Source organism: Nilaparvata lugens, chromosome 12 (genome assembly GCF_014356525.2).
Source record: "Nilaparvata lugens isolate BPH chromosome 12, ASM1435652v1, whole genome shotgun sequence".
NCBI lineage: Eukaryota > Metazoa > Arthropoda > Insecta > Hemiptera > Delphacidae > Nilaparvata > Nilaparvata lugens.
The window spans coordinates 18,912,900-18,932,955 of record NC_052515.1 but is presented as its reverse complement, the minus strand read 5'-3'; the positions used below and the strand labels follow the sequence as shown (position 1 = coordinate 18,932,955).

General features: G+C 40.4%; 1 protein-coding gene across 1 annotated transcript in view; it reads left to right on the top strand.

Annotated features, from left to right (window-relative positions):
- Positions 1-20,056, top strand: part of LOC111064061 (esterase FE4) — a 153,995-nt gene that overhangs the window by 80,970 nt on the left and 52,969 nt on the right. Inside the window, exons 7-8 of the mRNA XM_039439473.1 lie at positions 2,728-2,986; positions 3,327-3,471. Coding sequence (XP_039295407.1) covers positions 2,728-2,986; positions 3,327-3,471 — 404 coding nt within the window. The remainder of the gene's footprint in view (positions 1-2,727; positions 2,987-3,326; positions 3,472-20,056) is intronic.

The following is a 20,056-nucleotide window of genomic DNA, read 5'->3' as shown; positions in this document are numbered from 1 at the left end:
TGTCAGGGCGTGATTCCTCACATCAGAAGGAAAAAATTTCTAATTAACATAGGTCCGAAAATGCTTAGTTACCAAGTTATACTGGGTGAATGATTTCGGCTGAATTTAAGTTCCCCTGCTTAAACGAAGCCCTACGGCAGAGGCGAGGCGTCCGGTCATCTCTGGATTCGGCGATGACTGGACAGAAATTTATATGTAATGTGTATATTATTAAATTGAAAATATTAAAAATAAATACAAAAAAGGTGAAGAAACCAAAAGAGAAACGTTTTTTGCGAGCGCGCCAAGCTTGAATAAAGTAGACTACTGCATTCAGTTCCATCCGTTCAATGTGCTTCTCAAAAACATGCGATTCCAGTTAATGCTATTTAGCATTGGTTACCACCACTCTTCTGCATCATCACTCTCCCTCTCCCCGTAAACGATGGTGGAGTGAACGGTCAAAGACATCGCTATTTTCTGCGATTCCACTGTTCCGCGCCAGTGTTGCAAACCGTACGATAGTTATTATTTTGTTTGCAATTTGTTATTGATAATTATTATTATTTCTTCTATGTTTGGTTTTGAAGCATCTAAATTCAAAAATCTACTTTGTGAAAATAATCAAGAACTGAAAATTAAGTAAAGTGAACAACTACAAGACTTGACCTATTTCGGACTGTGTGTAACCTTATCTAAATTTGGGAGAGGAATAGTTCAAGGTTACCTTATTTTTTCTCTCCCTGTCATTTTTGATGATGTACTCTTGTTGTATGAATCAATGAAGAATAAAGAATTCCATTTCAATTTCTTTAATTAATTTGAGGGCCAGTTTCCGAGCTTGAGATTTAGCCAAGTTCTACACTTTTCAACTCTAGGATTTTGAATAGTGAGCTTATCTTATACTAGATGTCATCTTGCTCGATAAATAATCGTCCAAAATGAAACATAATCTTTAAAGTAGGGGGGGGCAGCTTTCATTCAAAATTTCAACTGAATTGTTCCTGGAGATGACTGAGCCAAAAAGTCACGCCTCGCCCCTGCCCTACGGGTATGTGTTGGCTGTTAATTAAGTTGTAAAATTTAGATTAATTTATGTAAAGTTGGGTGAAAAATTTAATAAAACCGTTTCCAGACCTGTAGCTGCAGTAATTTTTAAAATATGTGACAAAATAAGCGAAACTAGGTCCCGGAAAACATGTTCCTTTAAGGTTTGAAGCAGATTTACTACCGTATGTTAAATGTACAATAAACACAACATATTTTCCACTCAACTTGTAGAAAATTGAATTTCAAAGAGAAAGATGTAGAATAGTAAGTATAATAGACAGACGCAACCTTTAAAAAACAATTGGTCTAAAAAATAACTGGTTTAAGGATTATACGAGCTGGCATGTATTGATGAATATTGTTAGCAGTTGACCAGTGAAGAAGTATTGGGAAACTCATGTAATCCCGATTTTAGCTGATTGCAATTCTTCTTCAGCGGTACATGTGTTCGTACTGTTTCGAGCATTGTTATTTGTTTTGATGCATCATGAAAATGACAGGAATTATACTGCAGAGAAGAAGGAAAGCTCAACGTGTAATTGTGATGACATTTCTAAACTTCTCACGGCAGCGAGAACGATTCACAATTAGAGAGTAATTTTATTATATTCCATATAGTTCACAGCATTCAGATAGTAGGAAATAATTACTGAATATAATTGAGTGAGCGTTAGCGAGTTCTCACTTTTGACTCACTAAGACCAAAGTTGTTGTCCGTCTGTTTCTATGTTCTACAATAACTTTAGAAAGAGTTGCTTCAAACAGCTTCAAACTTTTATCACGTATTCTTGGAACCTTTTTACAGGACAAGTTCGTTGGACAACAAAATTGATTCACTGCTTCGTCCTTTTTCAGGATATAAGAATAACATTGAAAGTGCATAAGAAAAAATTGTTTTTTTTCAGTCAGCTGAAGAATTCATTGCATGCAATTACTAAAGTTTTTCTATTCATTCATTCACAACATCAGCTGAGGCTATTTGGGAGCTTTCAAGAAGCGCAGTCCTTCATGCACTGAGCCGCTGACACATGTTTCTAGCTGATTGATATACAACACACAATTTACAACAAACTGATACGGGTTGAGATATCAATGTGCAGTTTTCGCCATTTATTTTTTCTTGAAACTCTTGTATCGAAATCATGTATCAAAAGAACACCTTCTCATCACAAAAAACAAATTTGGATCTATATGAGGGTCAAAGATGTTAAAGCAACAGAGTAATTTTTCATTTCAAATAACTAACATAAATCTGTTAGAATTCCCAATGAAACCTACTGGCAAATTATTATTGTTAAAGAAATATTTCGCTGTTTCCATGATTCTCATCAACTCTGTAAGATTAATTAAAAGTGGTGAGTTTAAAATAAATTACAATTCAATAGATCTTGAGCGATTTCTCCCACCCAGGGTCACTAGTATTAATCGCAGTACACTTAATCCAGTGTCAATGGGAGCACCGCTGTGATCTGTGATTTGAAAGTTCAGTACCTAATAATAGTAACAGCTGATACGAGTCATCTCTTCTTCCTAACCTTGCAAGCGCAACAATTTTATTGTTGTCTCTCCTTTTGATGAACATTCTATATTCCTTGTTCTTTTTGTGATAGTGATGCCCACATGAGCTCCAGCCTCAAGACTTGTGCATGAGTTCATTTATCTATTTCATAATTGATGCAATGCTTTTGATGATGACAGATGGTGAGCGATCGCATGTACACAACGGGAATAGTGGAAGCAGCGCGACTACATGGATTGACCCTCAGGAAATTGCAGACAGACGAGGCGAGAATGTCTATTTGGAAGAAGTTCAATCTGCCGGGCAATTATCATTTTACGGATGACTATTTCGAGAAACAAGTGAAAGCGATCTATGATAAAAAAGTTTATATGTACAAGTACAACTACAAGTTTAATAGGGTGGTCGACTTCCTGGTGTCTCCAGTCACGCGGTGGGGTAAGATCTACTCTATACAATAAACTATGATAGAACCCGTCACATCCTCGCACTGCCGCTAATCCGGCATATCATTTCCAACCATACCGTCCCTTAGCCTACCGCTGAATTGTCGTCGTCTTCGTTGTCTTCTTCTTCTTCTTCTTCTTCTTCTTCTTCTTCTTCTTCTTCTTCTTCTTCTTCTTCTTCTTCTTCTTCTTCTTCTTCTTCTTCTTGTAAAATATTTTTGTTTATCAACATGATTTTATCAGTTATTCCTTCAGGGCTACTTCATATAGTAATTCTATCATAGATAGAATCATTATCATTTTACTAGTAGTTCATTTTTGATTATTTTCAGCCAACTTGCATCGAGAAGAGTTTGCACTACTGACAAGAGACGAGCTTCAAAGCGCTGATGACACACCCGATGAAGAGGACCAGAAGATTGAGGTCCAAATGCGTAAATCGATTACGTCACTGTGGGCAAGCTTCATTGATGAGGGGTGAGTCATTTAATATAATTTATGTCACTAAGCGAGCCACACAACAAGAAATCTAGAGTAATCATCTATGATGTACCAACAGAATTGAGTAATGAAGAACTTGCTGAAGTGATATACAATAAGAATTTTGGCGACTCGGTCTTGGAAAAGTCCCAGTTCCTCAAGGGGTTTAAACCTCTTTCCAAAGTAGGACCTAAGAATAAGGAAGCGGTACATTGGATAATTGAGTGCGAGCCTGAAATAAGAAGAGTCTCAATTAATAGGTAGCGTGTTTTTGTAGAATGCATGTATTCAGGGCTACTTTCTTGTATTTATAAAATAGAATTAAAGTACCCTTAAAAAATCAATAAAATATTAAAAAACAAGAATACAAGTTGGTTTTGTAGATTTGTAGACTTAATGATTCTATTTCTGTTCAGAGATGTTTCAAATGTCACAGCTTTGGGCATGTAACAAAATTCCGCAAAAAAGAGAAATATATATGTGGACATTGTGCTGAGGAGGGTCATAATATTAAAAACTGCACCAACACGTCCTAGCAATCAGTTTGTCACAATTGCTTGAAACTTAAGAAGCCAACAGGTCATAGAGTCGGCGATCCAAAATGTCCCTGTAACCAGAAAGCATTGCAACAACTTATTGAAAAAACGGATTATTGGATTGTTTGAAAAAAAGTTAATAATAAGACTCTAAAAAGTGAAAATTGTGATATTTCAATAGATATTAATCACGTTATAGATGCATTAACTACGATGCATTACTACTCTCATAGAACGAATAGAGTTCAACAAATATAAAAAATAGGACATCTCTAGTTTATAATTTTGGTGAATACACTGACCTAAATATTTCGTTTGTTCGCCTTGAAAAAGGAAAAGTAAACATTCAAAAGGCATCACTACTATTGTAAACAGGGTCAAGGTAAACTTTGGTAAACTATTGTAAACTTTGGTCAAGGCGTTGACCAAAGATGAATATAACAGTCTAACGACCGTAGTATCGCAGAGTAAGCAGATTGACTTGTCTACGAAATTTTATGCGTCATTGAATATTGTTAATTGGTATTTACTGATAGAAGATAGTGATTTTATCAATAAATTTGGACAATTGTTGAATACTATAGATAACTGTGCAGTTGATAAACAATCATCAACAATTGAAATTGATTCCTTTGGAACCAATAAGTTTGGTATTGTCTACAAACAATATCAAATTCGTATTTTATTATAGAGGGATAAATAATTCAAAGTTTCTGGACATCCCAGCCGAAATATTAAATAAAAAATTTTGCCCATCAGGATACCTACCAGAAGAATCTTCAATCCAAGAATTCATTTTAACAGTATGATAGAGTTGAGAAATCTCTTGAGACAATATGATAGCACAAATGCTTTAATGTACAATGATATTTTGGTGAGTAATACAGAGAAAAACTTGCTCAGTTCCTATTCCTATTCACTGGACATTAGGATCAATGGAATGAATATTTATGATAATGTTTTGAGGATATTTCTATGGTCATCTGAAACGAAGTATAGAATGGGTTATTGTTTGGAGAAAGAAGGAACCTACGTGCCATTCAACGACGAAACGAATAAATTCTGCACACAAGAGAGATATATAATTGTGAGTCGAGGTATCCAGCTCATGCTGAATGGTGAATTATATGAAAATATATCTACAGTCGATGTTGCCAATTTCAAATACCTGAGATAAAATGGATATATGGTGTGCCAGGATGTGGAAAAACATACACTATCTTCAATGAACACAAACCATGAATTGCTTTAGTTTTTTGTCAAACAAAAGCAGGCATCAATGATGTGAGAGAGGGTTATTAAGAAAATTGGTGAGAGGAGCTGTAGAGGTATAATCAGATCGATTTACAGGACGGTTCCATCATTCATCATAAATGTAACTAATAACAAGAAGTATGATCGTGTCTTCATAGATGAGGCAGTACTACTAATGCATACGGAGTGCATAGGAGCAATGCCATTTGATCAATTAGGAGATGTCTTTTCAATTATGAATTTCCTACAATTGAACCAGAAACGCTTGTACTGGCTTACACGCAAAACGAGAAAAAATATTCAGGACATATGTACCTGGAAGTTGGATGAAACAATAAAAATACACACAGTACATGAAGCTCAAGGCCTTACTTATAAGTACATTGTTCTCGTGCGGATGAATACGAAGCAAATGTACATCTATAACAGTGTAAATCATGCTATTGTAGCGCTAAGCAGACACACTCATGAATTCTGCTACTTGACAGCCGTTGATGTCGTCAATAACAAAAAATCTGGTGTGGTACACTCACACAACTTTCCTTGCTCATAATTATTTGAAACTACGATCAGACTTCTGTATATGTGTATATATAATTGTTTTCAAAGTACTTTTTCTTTTTGTGAATAATTGTGAAATTCGATGATTTTTTTAGTCGTCATTTTTTTAAAGTCGTCAAAACAGCTGTTCTACAGATGAAATATCTCGACTATGTGTTCTTTTTATGAACTGCGCTACCTACCTACTTCATGCACGAGAAGGAGGTTACTAAGTCCATTTCCCAAGGATGGGGTGGACCCCCCATTGTTTTCCCAGAAAGGAGACTCATGCCAGTTGATAGAGCTGATAAATAACTATCCATGGTTTAAATTTGAATAAAATCGTTAAAGCCGTTTTCGAGAAAACCGTGAAAAACATGGATTTTTAGTCATTATCCGCCATTTTTCTCAAGAATATTACGGAGCTCATGGAATTTTCCCAGAAATGAGACTCATGCCAGTTGATAGTGCTTATGAATATCTATCCATGGTATGAATTTGAAAAAAATCTATAGAGCCGTTTTAGAGAAAACGGTGAAAAACATGGATTTTTAGTCATTATCCGCCATTTTTCTCAAGAATATTACGGAGCTCCTGAAATTTTCTCAGAAATGAGACTCATGCCATTTGATAGGGCTTATAAATAGCTATCCATGGTATAAATTTGAAGGAAATCGTTAGAGCCGTTTTCGAGAAAACCGTGAAAAACATTGATTTTTTGTCATTATCCGCCATTTTTCTCAAGAATATTACGGAGCTCCTGAAATTTTCTCAGAAATGAGACTCATGTCAGTTGATAGGGCTTATGAATAGCTATCCATGGTATAAATTTGAAAAAAATCGTTAGAGCCGTTTTCGAGAAAAACGTGAAAAACATGGTTTTTTAGTAATTATCCGCCATTTTTTCCGCCATCTTGAATTGGATTTTATTGAATTTCTTATTATCGGATCCTCATGGTATAAGGACCTTAAGTTTGAAATTTCAAGTCAATCGGTTAATTCACACACACACACAGACCAACAACAGAAAGTCTAAATTGAAACATTGTTAGGGATTACAGGAGTGGGGGAGACACTTCCCCCCTCTCAATCCCTACAATTGGCATAAAATAAATTGAAAACATCAAAAATATAGTCGCCCAGAATAATTCACCTTAGAAATCAATAATTCTACCGATGTTCAGTGATAGAGCAGGAAAAAAAGTGACTTGAAAATTATATTGGCAAATGCAAAAATTTTGGTTAAAAATAGTAGGCCTATGTGAAAATCATGTTACGGTATGAATTTCATAACTTTTTCACTTTTACATTCATACGTGAATCTCACGTAATGAAAGCGTTTCCAATTCTACACCATTTTTATGTGAAAAAACGTCATTTTGACATTGTGTGCTGACTGGATACATTTCTCGGTCTTGCAACATTTATCTTCCTAGTTGTGTCAATATTTATTACATATTTCAAAAATATTTACTGTCGTGAAAAAACAATATTTGTAATAAATATTGTTTTATATTGTACAAATATTTTTTTGTCAATATGCATTAAATATTGAAAAAATATTTGTACTTTACGAAAAACAATATTTTCAAGATGATATTGTTTTATATTGTAAACATATTTAGACAATGTTTAAAACAAATTTAATTATCAATATTTTCTACAATATTTTTTTTTCTATTGGTCAATACTATAGCCATCTAGTCTAAAGACTAATGAGCTAATTTTTTCTATCCTAAATTACTACTTGAAAAATTGAACAGTGAATTTCTCATTAGAAACTCTTACTGCTATTGTTCAATTAATATGTACACTTATTGACTGCACTATAGAAGCTAGATTCACTCAATCACTGCTCTGCTCTTTCACTGGACACTACTTGAACAAGCACTACACTAGCTCAAACGGTTTCCTCCTTTTGAGCCTCCGCACCAACCCTCCATTGTCTAGCAGCTGGATCGCCTCGACGTTGTCATGTTGGTGCAGTCGCCCCTCGTGCCTCTCCGCATGCCTCTGGATCTCGGTGGACACCAGATCGACGTGAAGGTCTCTATGAAGATCGCTGTTCCTGACATACCAAGGAGCATCCACATTGTTCCTTAGCACTTTGTTTTGAAAACGTTGAATGATATTGATGTTGCTTTCTTTGGTACACCCCCAAAGTTGTATACCATACGTCCATACTGGCTTTAATATCTGTTTGTACAGAAGTACTTTGTTTCGGATTGAAAGGACAGAGTTTCTTCCGATCAGCCAATACAGCTTCTTATATTTTATTCCAAGCTCTTCTCTCTTCTTCTTGACATGGGCCTTCCAGCGAAGCTTTGCGTCCAAGGTCATACCTAGATACTTGGCATCATTAGCATATGGTACAACTTGGTTGTTGATAGTTATTGGTATGGGCATTGGGCAGGTCCTTCTTATTGGTAAAATTGATGTGAATCGACTTTGTTTCATTCAATTTCATTCTCCACTTTCTAGTCCAATCTTGAATTTTGTTGATGGATCTCTGTAGTTTCTCTGTTGCAATATGTATATTACTGTCTACTGATAATATGGCTGTGTCGTCTGCAAATGTTGCTGTAGTATTCTCATCAAGGCTGGGAATATCGCTGGTATAGAGTAGGTAAAGAACTGGTCCCAGAACACTGCCTTGAGGAACTCCTGCTTCAATTTCCTTCAAATCAGAATATGAACTTTCATGCCTGACCCTAAAGTATCTATCAGTGAGATAGGATTGTAATATATCTGTATATTGCTTTGGTAGCACTTTTTTGAGCTTGAAAATGAGACCTTCATGCCATACTTTATCAAAAGCTTGCCCTATATCAAGGAAAGCTGCTGAGCAAATTTTTTTCTCTTCTAAGCACTTCTCTATTACATTTATAATCCGATGCACTTGATCTATTGTTGAGTGTTTCACTCTGAAGCCAAATTGGTGATTTGGAATTATGTGCTGTCTCTCAATTATTGGTTTTAGCCTACTAAGTAAAATCCTTTCAAACAACTTGGATAGGACCGGTAACAATGATATTGGCCTATATGATGATACTTCATGTGGCTCTTTACCTGGCTTCAGTAGCATTATAACCTCTGCTACTTTCCATATTCCTGGTACGAATTTCAGTCTGAAAGAAGCATTCAAAATGTTTGTTAATTTCACTATTGCTTTCCTTGGTAGGTGTTTGAGGACTGAGCCGGTTATAATGTCAAATCCAGGGGTTTTTTTGTTATACAGATTTCTTATTTCTCTTTTCACTTCTTCTACTGTGACACGCATTATTTCTTGATTCGGCTGTAAGATATTCTCATCCGCTTCTAAAGTTTCGTCTTCACCTGAGTTGATAGGCTGGAAAACGTTTACAAGATGATCCGCAAATGTCTGTGCCTCTTCATCACTACTCCTCGCCCATTGTCTGTCCTGCTTTCTGAGAGGAGGAGATTGTTGAATGGTTCGTTTTATTTTTTTAGCTGCCTTCCAGAGTGAGTAGTCCGTGCTGAATTCTGCTGTCAAGTTTCTCAAGTAACTATTAATTGATTCTTCCTTGATACATTGAATCTCTCTCCTTAGTTCTTGAGTTAAATTGTTCAAAACTCTTTTGTCTTGGGGGGAACGTGATTGCTGCCATCTCCTTCTAGCTCTTCGTTTTTCAACAATCAATTCTCTGATTTCCGCAGGGTAATTATTTCCAGTGGTTCTTCTTCTGATTTGTGGGGTATTACACCATGCTGCCTGTTGGATATCAGTCACAAACTTCTCCAACTCCCGATCAATATGTTCTTCGTTCCTTAATGGTGAGTTCAATTCTATTCTTTCTTCCAGGAGTTAGAAGTAGTTCTAGACTTAGAAAAAATAGATATATGTCTTATATCTGAAACTCACTTTACAAATCAATCGTTTATCAAATTCAAAGGCTTTAAGATCTATCATGCTTTACATCCCAGCAATGTCGCGAGGGGTGGGAGTGCCATCATTATCAGAGACAATCTACAACATCATGAAGAAGTGAAACATGGAAGTGATAGAATTCAATTGATAGGTGTAGCAGTTCAAGCAGTAAATTATAACTTTGTTGTTGCAGCTATTTACTGTCCTCCCAGATATTCCATCAGAAGAGAGGAGTATTCGACATTGCTTGATATGTTAGGAGAAAAATTCATTCTTGGTGGTGATTTCAATGCAAAGCACGTGCATTGGGGATCGCGTTTAACAACTCACAAGGGAAGACAGCTCTTCGAAGCAATGAAAGAGATAAGGTGTGAAGCTCTTTCAACTGGTAAACCAACCTACTGGCCCACCGATACGAGGAAAATCCCAGATCTCATAGATTTCTTCCTGACAAAAAATATATCAGTTAATTATTTGCATTTAGAGGATAGTTTCGACCTTAATTCCGACCACTCACCCATCATTATGACTCTGAGTGATTCAATTCTATGGAAGGAAAATACTTGTCCAGCGTTAGCAAATAGCCGCACTGATTGGGATGGCTTTCAACAGATGCTGGAAGAAAGAATAGAATTGAACTCACCATTAAGGAACGAAGAACATATTGATCGGGAGTTGGAGAAGTTTGTGACTGATATCCAACAGGCAGCATGGTGTAATACCCCACAAATCAGAAGAAGAACCACTGGAAATAATTACCCTGCGGAAATCAGAGAACTGATTGTTGAAAAACTGCCCATACCAATAACTATCAACAACCAAGTTGTACCATATGCTAATGATGCCAAGTATCTAGGTATGACCTTGGACGCAAAGCTTCGCTGGAAGGCCCATGTCAAGAAGAAGAGAGAAGAGCTTGGAATAAAATATAAGAAGCTGTATTGGCTGATCGGAAGAAACTCTATCCTTTCAATCCGAAACAAAGTACTTCTGTACAAACAGATATTAAAGCCAGTATGGACGTATGGTATACAACTTTGGGGGTGTACCAAAGAAAGCAACATCAATATCATTCAACGTTTTCAAAACAAAGTGCTAAGGAACAATGTGGATGCTCCTTGGTATGTCAGGAACAGCGATCTTCATAGAGACCTTCACGTCGATCTGGTGTCCACCGAGATCCAGAGGCATGCGGAGAGGCACGAGGGGCGACTGCACCAACATGACAACGTCGAGGCGATCCAGCTGCTAGACAATGGAGGGTTGGTGCGGAGGCTCAAAAGGAGGAAACCGTTTGAGCTAGTGTAGTGCTTGTTCAAGTAGTGTCCAGTGAAAGAGCAGAGCAGTGATTGAGTGAATCTAGCTTCTATAGTGCAGTCAATAAGTGTACATATTAATTGAACAATAGCAGTAAGAGTTTCTAATGAGAAATTCACTGTTCAATTTTTCAAGTAGTAATTTAGGATAGAAAAAATTAGCTCATTAGTCTTTAGACTAGATGGCTATAGTATTGACCAATAGAAAAAAAAATATTGTAGAAAATATTGATAATTAAATTTGTTTTAAACATTGTCTAAATATGTTTACAATATAAAACAATATCATCTTGAAAATATTGTTTTTCGTAAAGTACAAATATTTTTTCAATATTTAATGCATATTGACAAAAAAATATTTGTACAATATAAAACAATATTTATTACAAATATTGTTTTTTCACGACAGTAAATATTTTTGAAATATGTAATAAATATTGACACAACTAGGAAGATAAATGTTGCAAGACCGAGAAATGTATCCAGTCAGCACACAATGTCAAAATGACGTTTTTTCACATAAAAATGGTGTAGAATTGGAAACGCTTTCATTACGTGAGATTCACGTATGAATGTAAAAGTGAAAAAGTTATGAAATTCATACCGTAACATGATTTTCACATAGGCCTACTATTTTTAACCAAAATTTTTTGCATTTGCCAATATAATTTTCAAGTCACTTTTTTTCCTGCTCTATCACTGAACATCGGTAGAATTATTGATTTCTAAGGTGAATTATTCTGGGCGACTATATTTTTGATGTTTTCAATTTATTTTATGCCAATTGTAGGGATTGAGAGGGGGGAAGTGTCTCCCCCACTCCTGTAATCCCTAACAATGTTTCAATTTAGACTTTCTGTTGTTGGTCTGTGTGTGTGTGTGTGAATTAACCGATTGATTTGGAATTTTAAGCTTAAGGTCCTTATACCATGAGGATCCGACAATAAGGAATTCAATTCAAAATGGCGGAAAAAATGGCGGTTAATGGCTAAAAAACCATGTTTTTCACGGTTTTCTCGAAAATGGCTCTAACGATTTTCTTCAAATTTATACCTTAGATAGCTATTTATAAGCCCTATCAACGGACATGAGTCTCATTTTGGGAAAATTGCAGGAGCTCCGTAATATTCCTGAGAAGGATGAATTTTGTTAAATTTCTATCACGATTTTCTCAATAAACACTCGGCCGATTTTTTTCAAATTCATACCCTGTATAGTTATATTATTAACTGGCATGAGTCTCCTCCCTGAGAAACTAACAGGGGGTCCACCCCATCCCTGAGAAATTTACTTTGTTACCTCCTTCTCGAGCGTGAGGTAGGTAGGTAGAGCAGTTTATTCAAAAGAACACATGTCGATATTTTATTTGTTGAACAGCTGTTTCCACAACTTTTAAAAGTCACTTTTCAACGAGTTTATAGTGTTTATTATTTCCTGTTCATTTGTGAGGAACCAGAACAAACAATTTGGAAGATTGGGAACACGACGATCAGTTGTATTATCTATAATTATATTTTCTTGTAATTTTTCAGCATATGTTTTGCCGACTTCAGAAAAATATTTATTTAATGTTATAGGTTCAATTTTAATATCAGAATTTTTTTTCTTTGTATCCAGTAATTCATTTATACAATTCCAGAGTTTTCTACTGTTGGATTTATTCTCTGTTATCTTATTTTTAAAGTAATTTTGTTTTGCTTCTTTTATTAGATTTCTTAAAACATTCCTATACCTATTGTATTCCATTTTCAGTTCAAGATTGAAAGGCTGTCTTGCCACGTTTTTAGACATTTTATCTCTCTTCCTTATACAGTTAACCAAACCAATGCTAATCCAGTTTTTTAGTGGTTTCAGTTTATGCTTTAGATTGACTTTAGTTTTTGAATTTGTTATATGGTTATTAAGTTTGTCAATAAATTTACCAGTCAAACTCTCTATGTCTGTGTAGTTTACTATATCATTCCATGTTTCGGTTTTTAAATCATCATTAAGTTTTCTATAATTTATTTTTTCAAAAACATTATTCTCATTTGGTTCACAAATGCGGCCCCTGAATCCCAAACAGAGGGATGTTCCAAAATTATCAGTGATATCAATCTTCAATATCGCCCCCAAAACCTCCTCTGATTCGGATGATTCATTCTTATAGAACATGTGATCCAGACATGATATTGAATTATTCTGTACTCTTGTGGGTTTATTTATATATGACTGAAAACCGTTTAAGTGTAGAAGGCTGCAATATTCATTAACTAGATTTATGTTGAGATTTATGTTGATATTTATGTCACCGACCAAAACAATGTTTTTCTTACTATTTAAATCCTGTAAGCATTGATCAAGGTCCTCAAGAAACTGACCAACCGGCAGTGATGGAGACCTGTATATCGCAAGAATCGTGACATCTTTTTTCAGCCGTGGATCGAGAATATCTAAAATGATACAATTTGCAGATACAAAGTTACTATTTAAAGTTTCAGCTTTCAAATCAATTCTAACAAATATGCAAATTCCATCACACTTATTTAATGTAGCTGGTGAATCAATTTCATAGTATCCATTTAGATTGAAATTGAATTCATGTCTGTCCGCCATCCAAGTCTCCGACAAAACTATCAAATCATACTTCGTTTTACAGTTTTGCAGAAAGCATGAGAATTCATCAAAGTTTCTATTTAGGCTGCGTATATTCAAGTGCAATATATTTAAATACGATTCACAGTTTCCATGAAATTTACTTGAAGGATGGAATTCAAATACATTTTCTATTTCTAATGTTTCATAACAACCATACTCAACATCTCCACCAAAATCATTCAATAATACCATATGAATGTTCGAAAACAACAACTAATGTATGCAAAAATGGAAATAATGAAAAACAAAATGGTATCACGTACACCCTGAGTAGCTTCAGAGGTGGGTGATTGATACCCAGGTGTTGCTCCTGGATGACTTCGCTCAGTCGTAATGTGGGCGGGGAAAGGAGGCAAGTCGAAGTTCCTCTTCCTTCTTCTTTGTTCCTCAGCTGGCGTGAACAGCACCTCCTGGTGCTTCTGACGGCGTGAAGGTCGCTCTCTTCTCTGATGACACCACTTTGATGTAATTTTGTATCGGCCTTACGGCCTCGGTTCCGCTCCAGTGGAGTAGGAAAAGGAAGGACAGAAAGGATAGGGACGGCAGACAACGGTCTGCTGTGCCCTGGGGAGAAGGAAGAATAGGGACGGCAGACAACGGTCCGCTGTGCCTGGGGAGAAGGAAGAATAGGGACGGCAGACAACGGTCCGCTGTGCCCTGGGGAGAGGGAAGAATAGGGACGGCAGACAACGGTCCGCTGTGCCCTGGGGAGAAGGAAGAATAGGGACGGCAGACAACGGTCCGCTGTGCGCTGGGAAGAAGGAAGAATAGGGACGGCAGACAACGGTCCGCTGTGCCCTGGGGAGAAGGAAGAATAGGGACGGCAGACAACAGTCCGCTGTGCCCCGGGGAGAAGGAAGAATAGGGACGGCAGACAACGGTCAGCTGTGCCCTGGGGAGAAGGAAGAATAGGGACGGCAGACAACGGTCCGCTGTGCGCTGGGAAGAAGGAAGAATAGGGACGGCAGACAACGGTCCGCTGTGCCCTGGGGAGAAGGAAGAATAGGGACGGCAGACAACGGTCCGCTGTGCCCGGGGAGAAGGAAGAATAGGGACAGCAGACAACGGTCCGCTGTGCCCTGGGGAGAAGGAAGAATAGGGACGGCAGACAACGGTCCGCTGTGCCCTGGGGAAATGGGAGGACAGGGACGGCAGACAATGGTCCTCTGTGCCCTAGGGAGATGGGAGGACAGGGACGGCAGACAACGGTCTGCTGTGCCCTGGGGGAATGGGAGGTCAGGGACAGCAGACAACGGTCCGCTGTGCCCTGGGGAAATGGGAGGACAGGGACGGCAGACAACGGTCCGCTGTGCCCTGGGGGAATGGGAGGTCAGGGACGGCAGACAACGGTCTGCTGTGCCTGGGGAAATGGGAGGACATGGACGGCAGACAACGGTCCGCTGTGCCCTAGGGAGATGGGAGGCCAGGGACGGCAGACAACGGTCCGCTGTGCCCCGGGGAGAAGGAAGAATAGGGACGGCAGACAACGGTCCGCTGTGCCCTGGGGAGAAGGAAGAATAGGGACGGCAGACAACGGTCCGCTGTGCCCTAGGGAGATGGGAGGTCAGGGACGGCAGACAACGGTCCGCTGTGCACTGGGGAAATGGGAGGACAGGGACGGCAGACAACGGTCCGCTGTGCCCTAGGGAGATGGGAGGACAGGGACGGCAGACAACGGTCCGCTGTGCCCTGGGGGAATGGAAGGTCAGGGACGGCAGACAACGGTCCGCTGTGCCCTAGGTAGATGGGAGGACAGGGACGGCAGACACGGTCCGCTGTGCCCTAGGTAGATGGGAGGACAGGGACGGCAGACAACGGTCCGCTGTGCCCTAGGGAGATGGAAGGTTAGGGACGTACGGCAGCCAACGGGCCGCTGTACCAGGGCAGGAGGTCGGGGACGTACGGCAGCCAACGGGCCGCTGTACCAGGAGCAAGAAGGTTTGTGAGCGGAATGCTGTGGACTGGGGCTCGTCCGGCGTTTAAATACTCCCCAAAGTGGAGGGGATGGAGTTGTGCCGCCGCCAGAGGCGGTGGAAATCATCTCGATGCGCGGAAGATGGTGCGCCATCGGTACCTTCCTTATCTCCGCGGTCGGCTAGCGTTGCTGATAGCCAAGCGTCTTTCTCCAATATTATTAATTATTCAGCAATATCTTCCGTCACAATTTTACTTTGTGACACCCCACTCCTACTTGGGGGGGGGGGGGGGGTCGGAGCCCTCTATGGCACCACCTTTAAAGGCGTGAGCCATCTAGGCATCACCTTAAGAGGTGTACACCTCCCAGGCATCACCTTTAGAGGTGTATGCCACTCACTATGATCATCATCTACACCCGGTCCACCAGGTACATATTGCATCGTCCATCTGGAAATTGGACTTTTTTGCGTGGCTTGCCAGCCCGTTTACGCTTACCAGGTGTTGAGACTCGGTGACACAACACTGGATCCTTATTCCTTGAGAGTCCTGGTCTGGGATCCTGGGACTGTGAGACTACTTCCTTGATGGTCAAAGACTGTGTTGGCTCTTCTACAACCAATCCAATGGGGGGTGGTACTAACTTTTCCACATCACTCTCGGAGCTACCACTTGTATTGGTGGCTGGGGCATGGAACGTGGCCTGCTGTTCATACTCAGTCATCTCATCCCTGTGATCCATCACAATGTTGCCCCAGGATTCTTGCCTTGGAATATATGACATCTCTGCCTTTCTATCAATCAAGGCATTGGGTTCGGCTCTGTTCAAACCAAACTGCATGAATATCCTTTTGTCGCGATCCTTGTTGTCCTGAGATTCGGATTGTACAGCTGATATTGTTGGGACTGCTGTTGTCTTAGTCCTCAATAAGAGAGATCGCGACATTATTAGTGGACTTGTAGGATTCAGTTGGGGAGGATCCCACTCTACCTCTCTCGTGAATGTGTGAATATTCACCCTGTTTTCACGCATAAATTCCATGCCTAATAGCAACTCTTGTCCAAGTCCATCCAGTATAGACGCCACTAGTGGAACTGTGATTTGTCCTATAGTGACATTAGTTGTCAGCTTCCCATTTAATGGGGTAGATCGTCCATCAGCTAATATTGCGTGGTGATGAGTTGGTACCTTCCTTATCATCCCTATTTTTTGGAGAACTTCATAAACCTCATTACTCATATAATTAGCTTCAGCGCCACTATCTAGCAATGCCCGACACTTTTTACCTCCGATTGTCACAGTAATGAATAGTCTGTTGTCCCTTGATGACTCTTCAATCACAGGAATCCTGTGTGCCGTTCGCATCACTGCTGTCTTGTTCGGAGTTTTATTCTCCTTCTGCACATCACAGACACATATCAGTGCTCTCTTTCCGCTCCTTTTACATGGTGGAATATCGGGACAGTGTGATCTCCAGTGCCCCGGTCTCTTGTATTGCCCACACATGGGTTCAGACTCACTAAGAGATGGTCTGTTACTAGTAGGGGTTATAACTGTCTCAACCTTGAGCCTTACAGGGACGGCAGACAACGGTCCGCTGTGCCCTAGGGAGATGGAAGGTTAGGGACGTACGGCAGCCAACGGGCCGCTGTACCAGGGCAGGAGGTCGGGGACGTACGGCAGCCAACGGGCCGCTGTACCAGGAGCAAGAAGGTTTGTGAGCGGAATGCTGTGGACTGGGGCTCGTCCGGCGTTTAAATACTCCCCAAAGTGGAGGGGATGGAGTTGTGCCGCCGCCAGAGGCGGTGGAAATCATCTCGATGCGCGGAAGATGGTGCGCCATCGGTACCTTCCTTATCTCCGCGGTCGGCTAGCGTTGCTGATAGCCAAGCGTCTTTCTCCAATATTATTAATTATTCAGCAATATCTTCCGTCACAATTTTACTTTGTGACACCCCACTCCTACTTGGGGGGGGGGGGGGGGTCGGAGCCCTCTATGGCACCACCTTTAAAGGCGTGAGCCATCTAGGCATCACCTTAAGAGGTGTACACCTCCCAGGCATCACCTTTAGAGGTGTATGCCACTCACTATGATCATCATCTACACCCGGTCCACCAGGTACATATTTGCATCGTCCATCTGGAAATTGGACTTTTATGCGTGGCTTGCCAGCCCGTTTACGCTTACCAGGTGTTGAGACTCGGTGACACAACACTGGATCCTTATTCCTTGAGAGTCCTGGTCTGGGATCCTGGGACTGTGAGACTACTTCCTTGATGGTCAAAGACTGTGTTGGCTCTTCTACAACCAATCCAATGGGGGGTGGTACTAACTTTTCCACATCACTCTCGGAGCTACCACTTGTATTGGTGGCTGGGGCATGGAACGTGGCCTGCTGTTCATACTCAGTCATCTCATCCCTGTGATCCATCACAATGTTGCCCCAGGATTCTTGCCTTGGAATATATGACATCTCTGCCTTTCTATCAATCAAGGCATTGGGTTCGACTCTGTTCAAACCAAACTGCATGAATATCCTTTTGTCGCGATCCTTGTTGTCCTGAGATTCGGATTGTACAGCTGATATTGTTGGGACTGCTGTTGTCTTAGTCCTCAATAAGAGAGATCGCGACATTATTAGTGGACTTGTAGGATTCAGTTGGGGAGGATCCCACTCTACCTCTCTCGTGAATGTGTGAATATTCACCCTGTTTTCACGCATAAATTCCATGCCTAATAGCAACTCTTGTCCAAGTCCATCCAGTATAGACGCCACTAGTGGAACTGTGATTTGTCCTATAGTGACATTAGTTGTCAGCTTCCCATTTAATGGGGTAGATCGTCCATCAGCTAATATTGCGTGGTGATGAGTTGGTACCTTCCTTATCATCCCTATTTTTTGGAGAACTTCATAAACCTCATTACTCATATAATTAGCTTCAGCGCCACTATCTAGCAATGCCCGACACTTTTTACCTCCGATTGTCACAGTAATGAATAGTCTGTTGTCCCTTGATGACTCTTCAATCACAGGAATCCTGTGTGCCGTTCGCATCACTGCTGTCTTGTTCGGAGTTTTATTCTCCTTCTGCACATCACAGACACATATCAGTGCTCTCTTTCCGCTCCTTTTACATGGTGGAATATCGGGACAGTGTGATCTCCAGTGCCCCGGTCTCTTGTATTGCCCACACATGGGTTCAGACTCACTAAGAGATGGTCTGTTACTAGTAGGGGTTATAACTGTCTCAACCTTGAGCCTTGTAATCTTTTTCGTGTCCTCAATCATGTGAACTCTCGAATTCTGTCTATTCTGTTTCTCCTCTGCTTTTATTTGTTCATACTCCCTCGCGAATTTTTCCAATTCGTTGATACTATGAACATCTGATTGCCGAATATACAATTTGTACCGTGGGAGGAGATTCTTATACACTCTCTGTAATTTATTTTCGTCTGTAAAACCTCCTCGTCGCCTCATGAGTGTCAGTACATCTTCGAGAAATTCGTCAAACGATTCACCTTCCTTTTGCTTCCTTGCCTGAATTAGATTCTCGAGGTCCTCCTCATAGGTAAGTGGGTAGTAGCGTGATCTGAAATCTGTCACGAAATTGTCCCATGATCTACATTGGTCACGACGATTACGCATCCATAGGGTAGTTTTACCAACTAGTATTTCAGGAAGGGCAACTAGTAGTTGGTTGCCAGTGAGCCCATAGGCTTGTTGTAGCTCGTCTAGCCTTTCTAAGAAGCTGGGAGCATCTGATTGGCCGTCGAATGACAGTCTCCAGCTTCTTACTTTGTCACATACCGCCCCTGGGTCCATGAGGGGGTTTGTGTGAATGTTGGTTCCAACTTCAGCATGAGTACCTGTTGCTGAGTGTCCAGATCCCCCACTGCTTCTGCTCACTATTCCAGGTCTTAGGCTGGGATAACGTACAGCCATCTTCTTATGTTGTTCTACTAACAACCTTCTTAACTCAGCAAGTGTTCCAGATGACACTATGCCCCAATCTTGTAGAAGATTGAAAGCCTCATCCTTTTTCGATCTATAGATCCAGGGAACTCTGGGGTCGGCTATCACCTCGGGGTTTATGTCCTCGACCGACTGATCCTCTGTCAGCTCCTGGTGTTGAGCATCTGAATCAGACTCTCCCTGTTCACTCATGATTCTTACTTCGTTGCCTCGTGCCCCACGTTGGGCGCCAATCTATCACGTACACCCTGAGTAGCTTCAGAGGTGGGTGATTGATACCCAGGTGTTGCTCCTGGATGACTTCGCTCAGTCGTAATGTGGGCGGGGAAAGGAGGCAAGTCGAAGTTCCTCTTCCTTCTTCTTTGTTCCTCAGCTGGCGTGAACAGCACCTCCTGGTGCTTCTGACGGCGTGAAGGTCGCTCTCTTCTCTGATGACACCACTTTGATGTAATTTTGTATCGGCCTTACGGCCTCGGTTCCGCTCCAGTGGAGTAGGAAAAGGAAGGACAGAAAGGATAGGG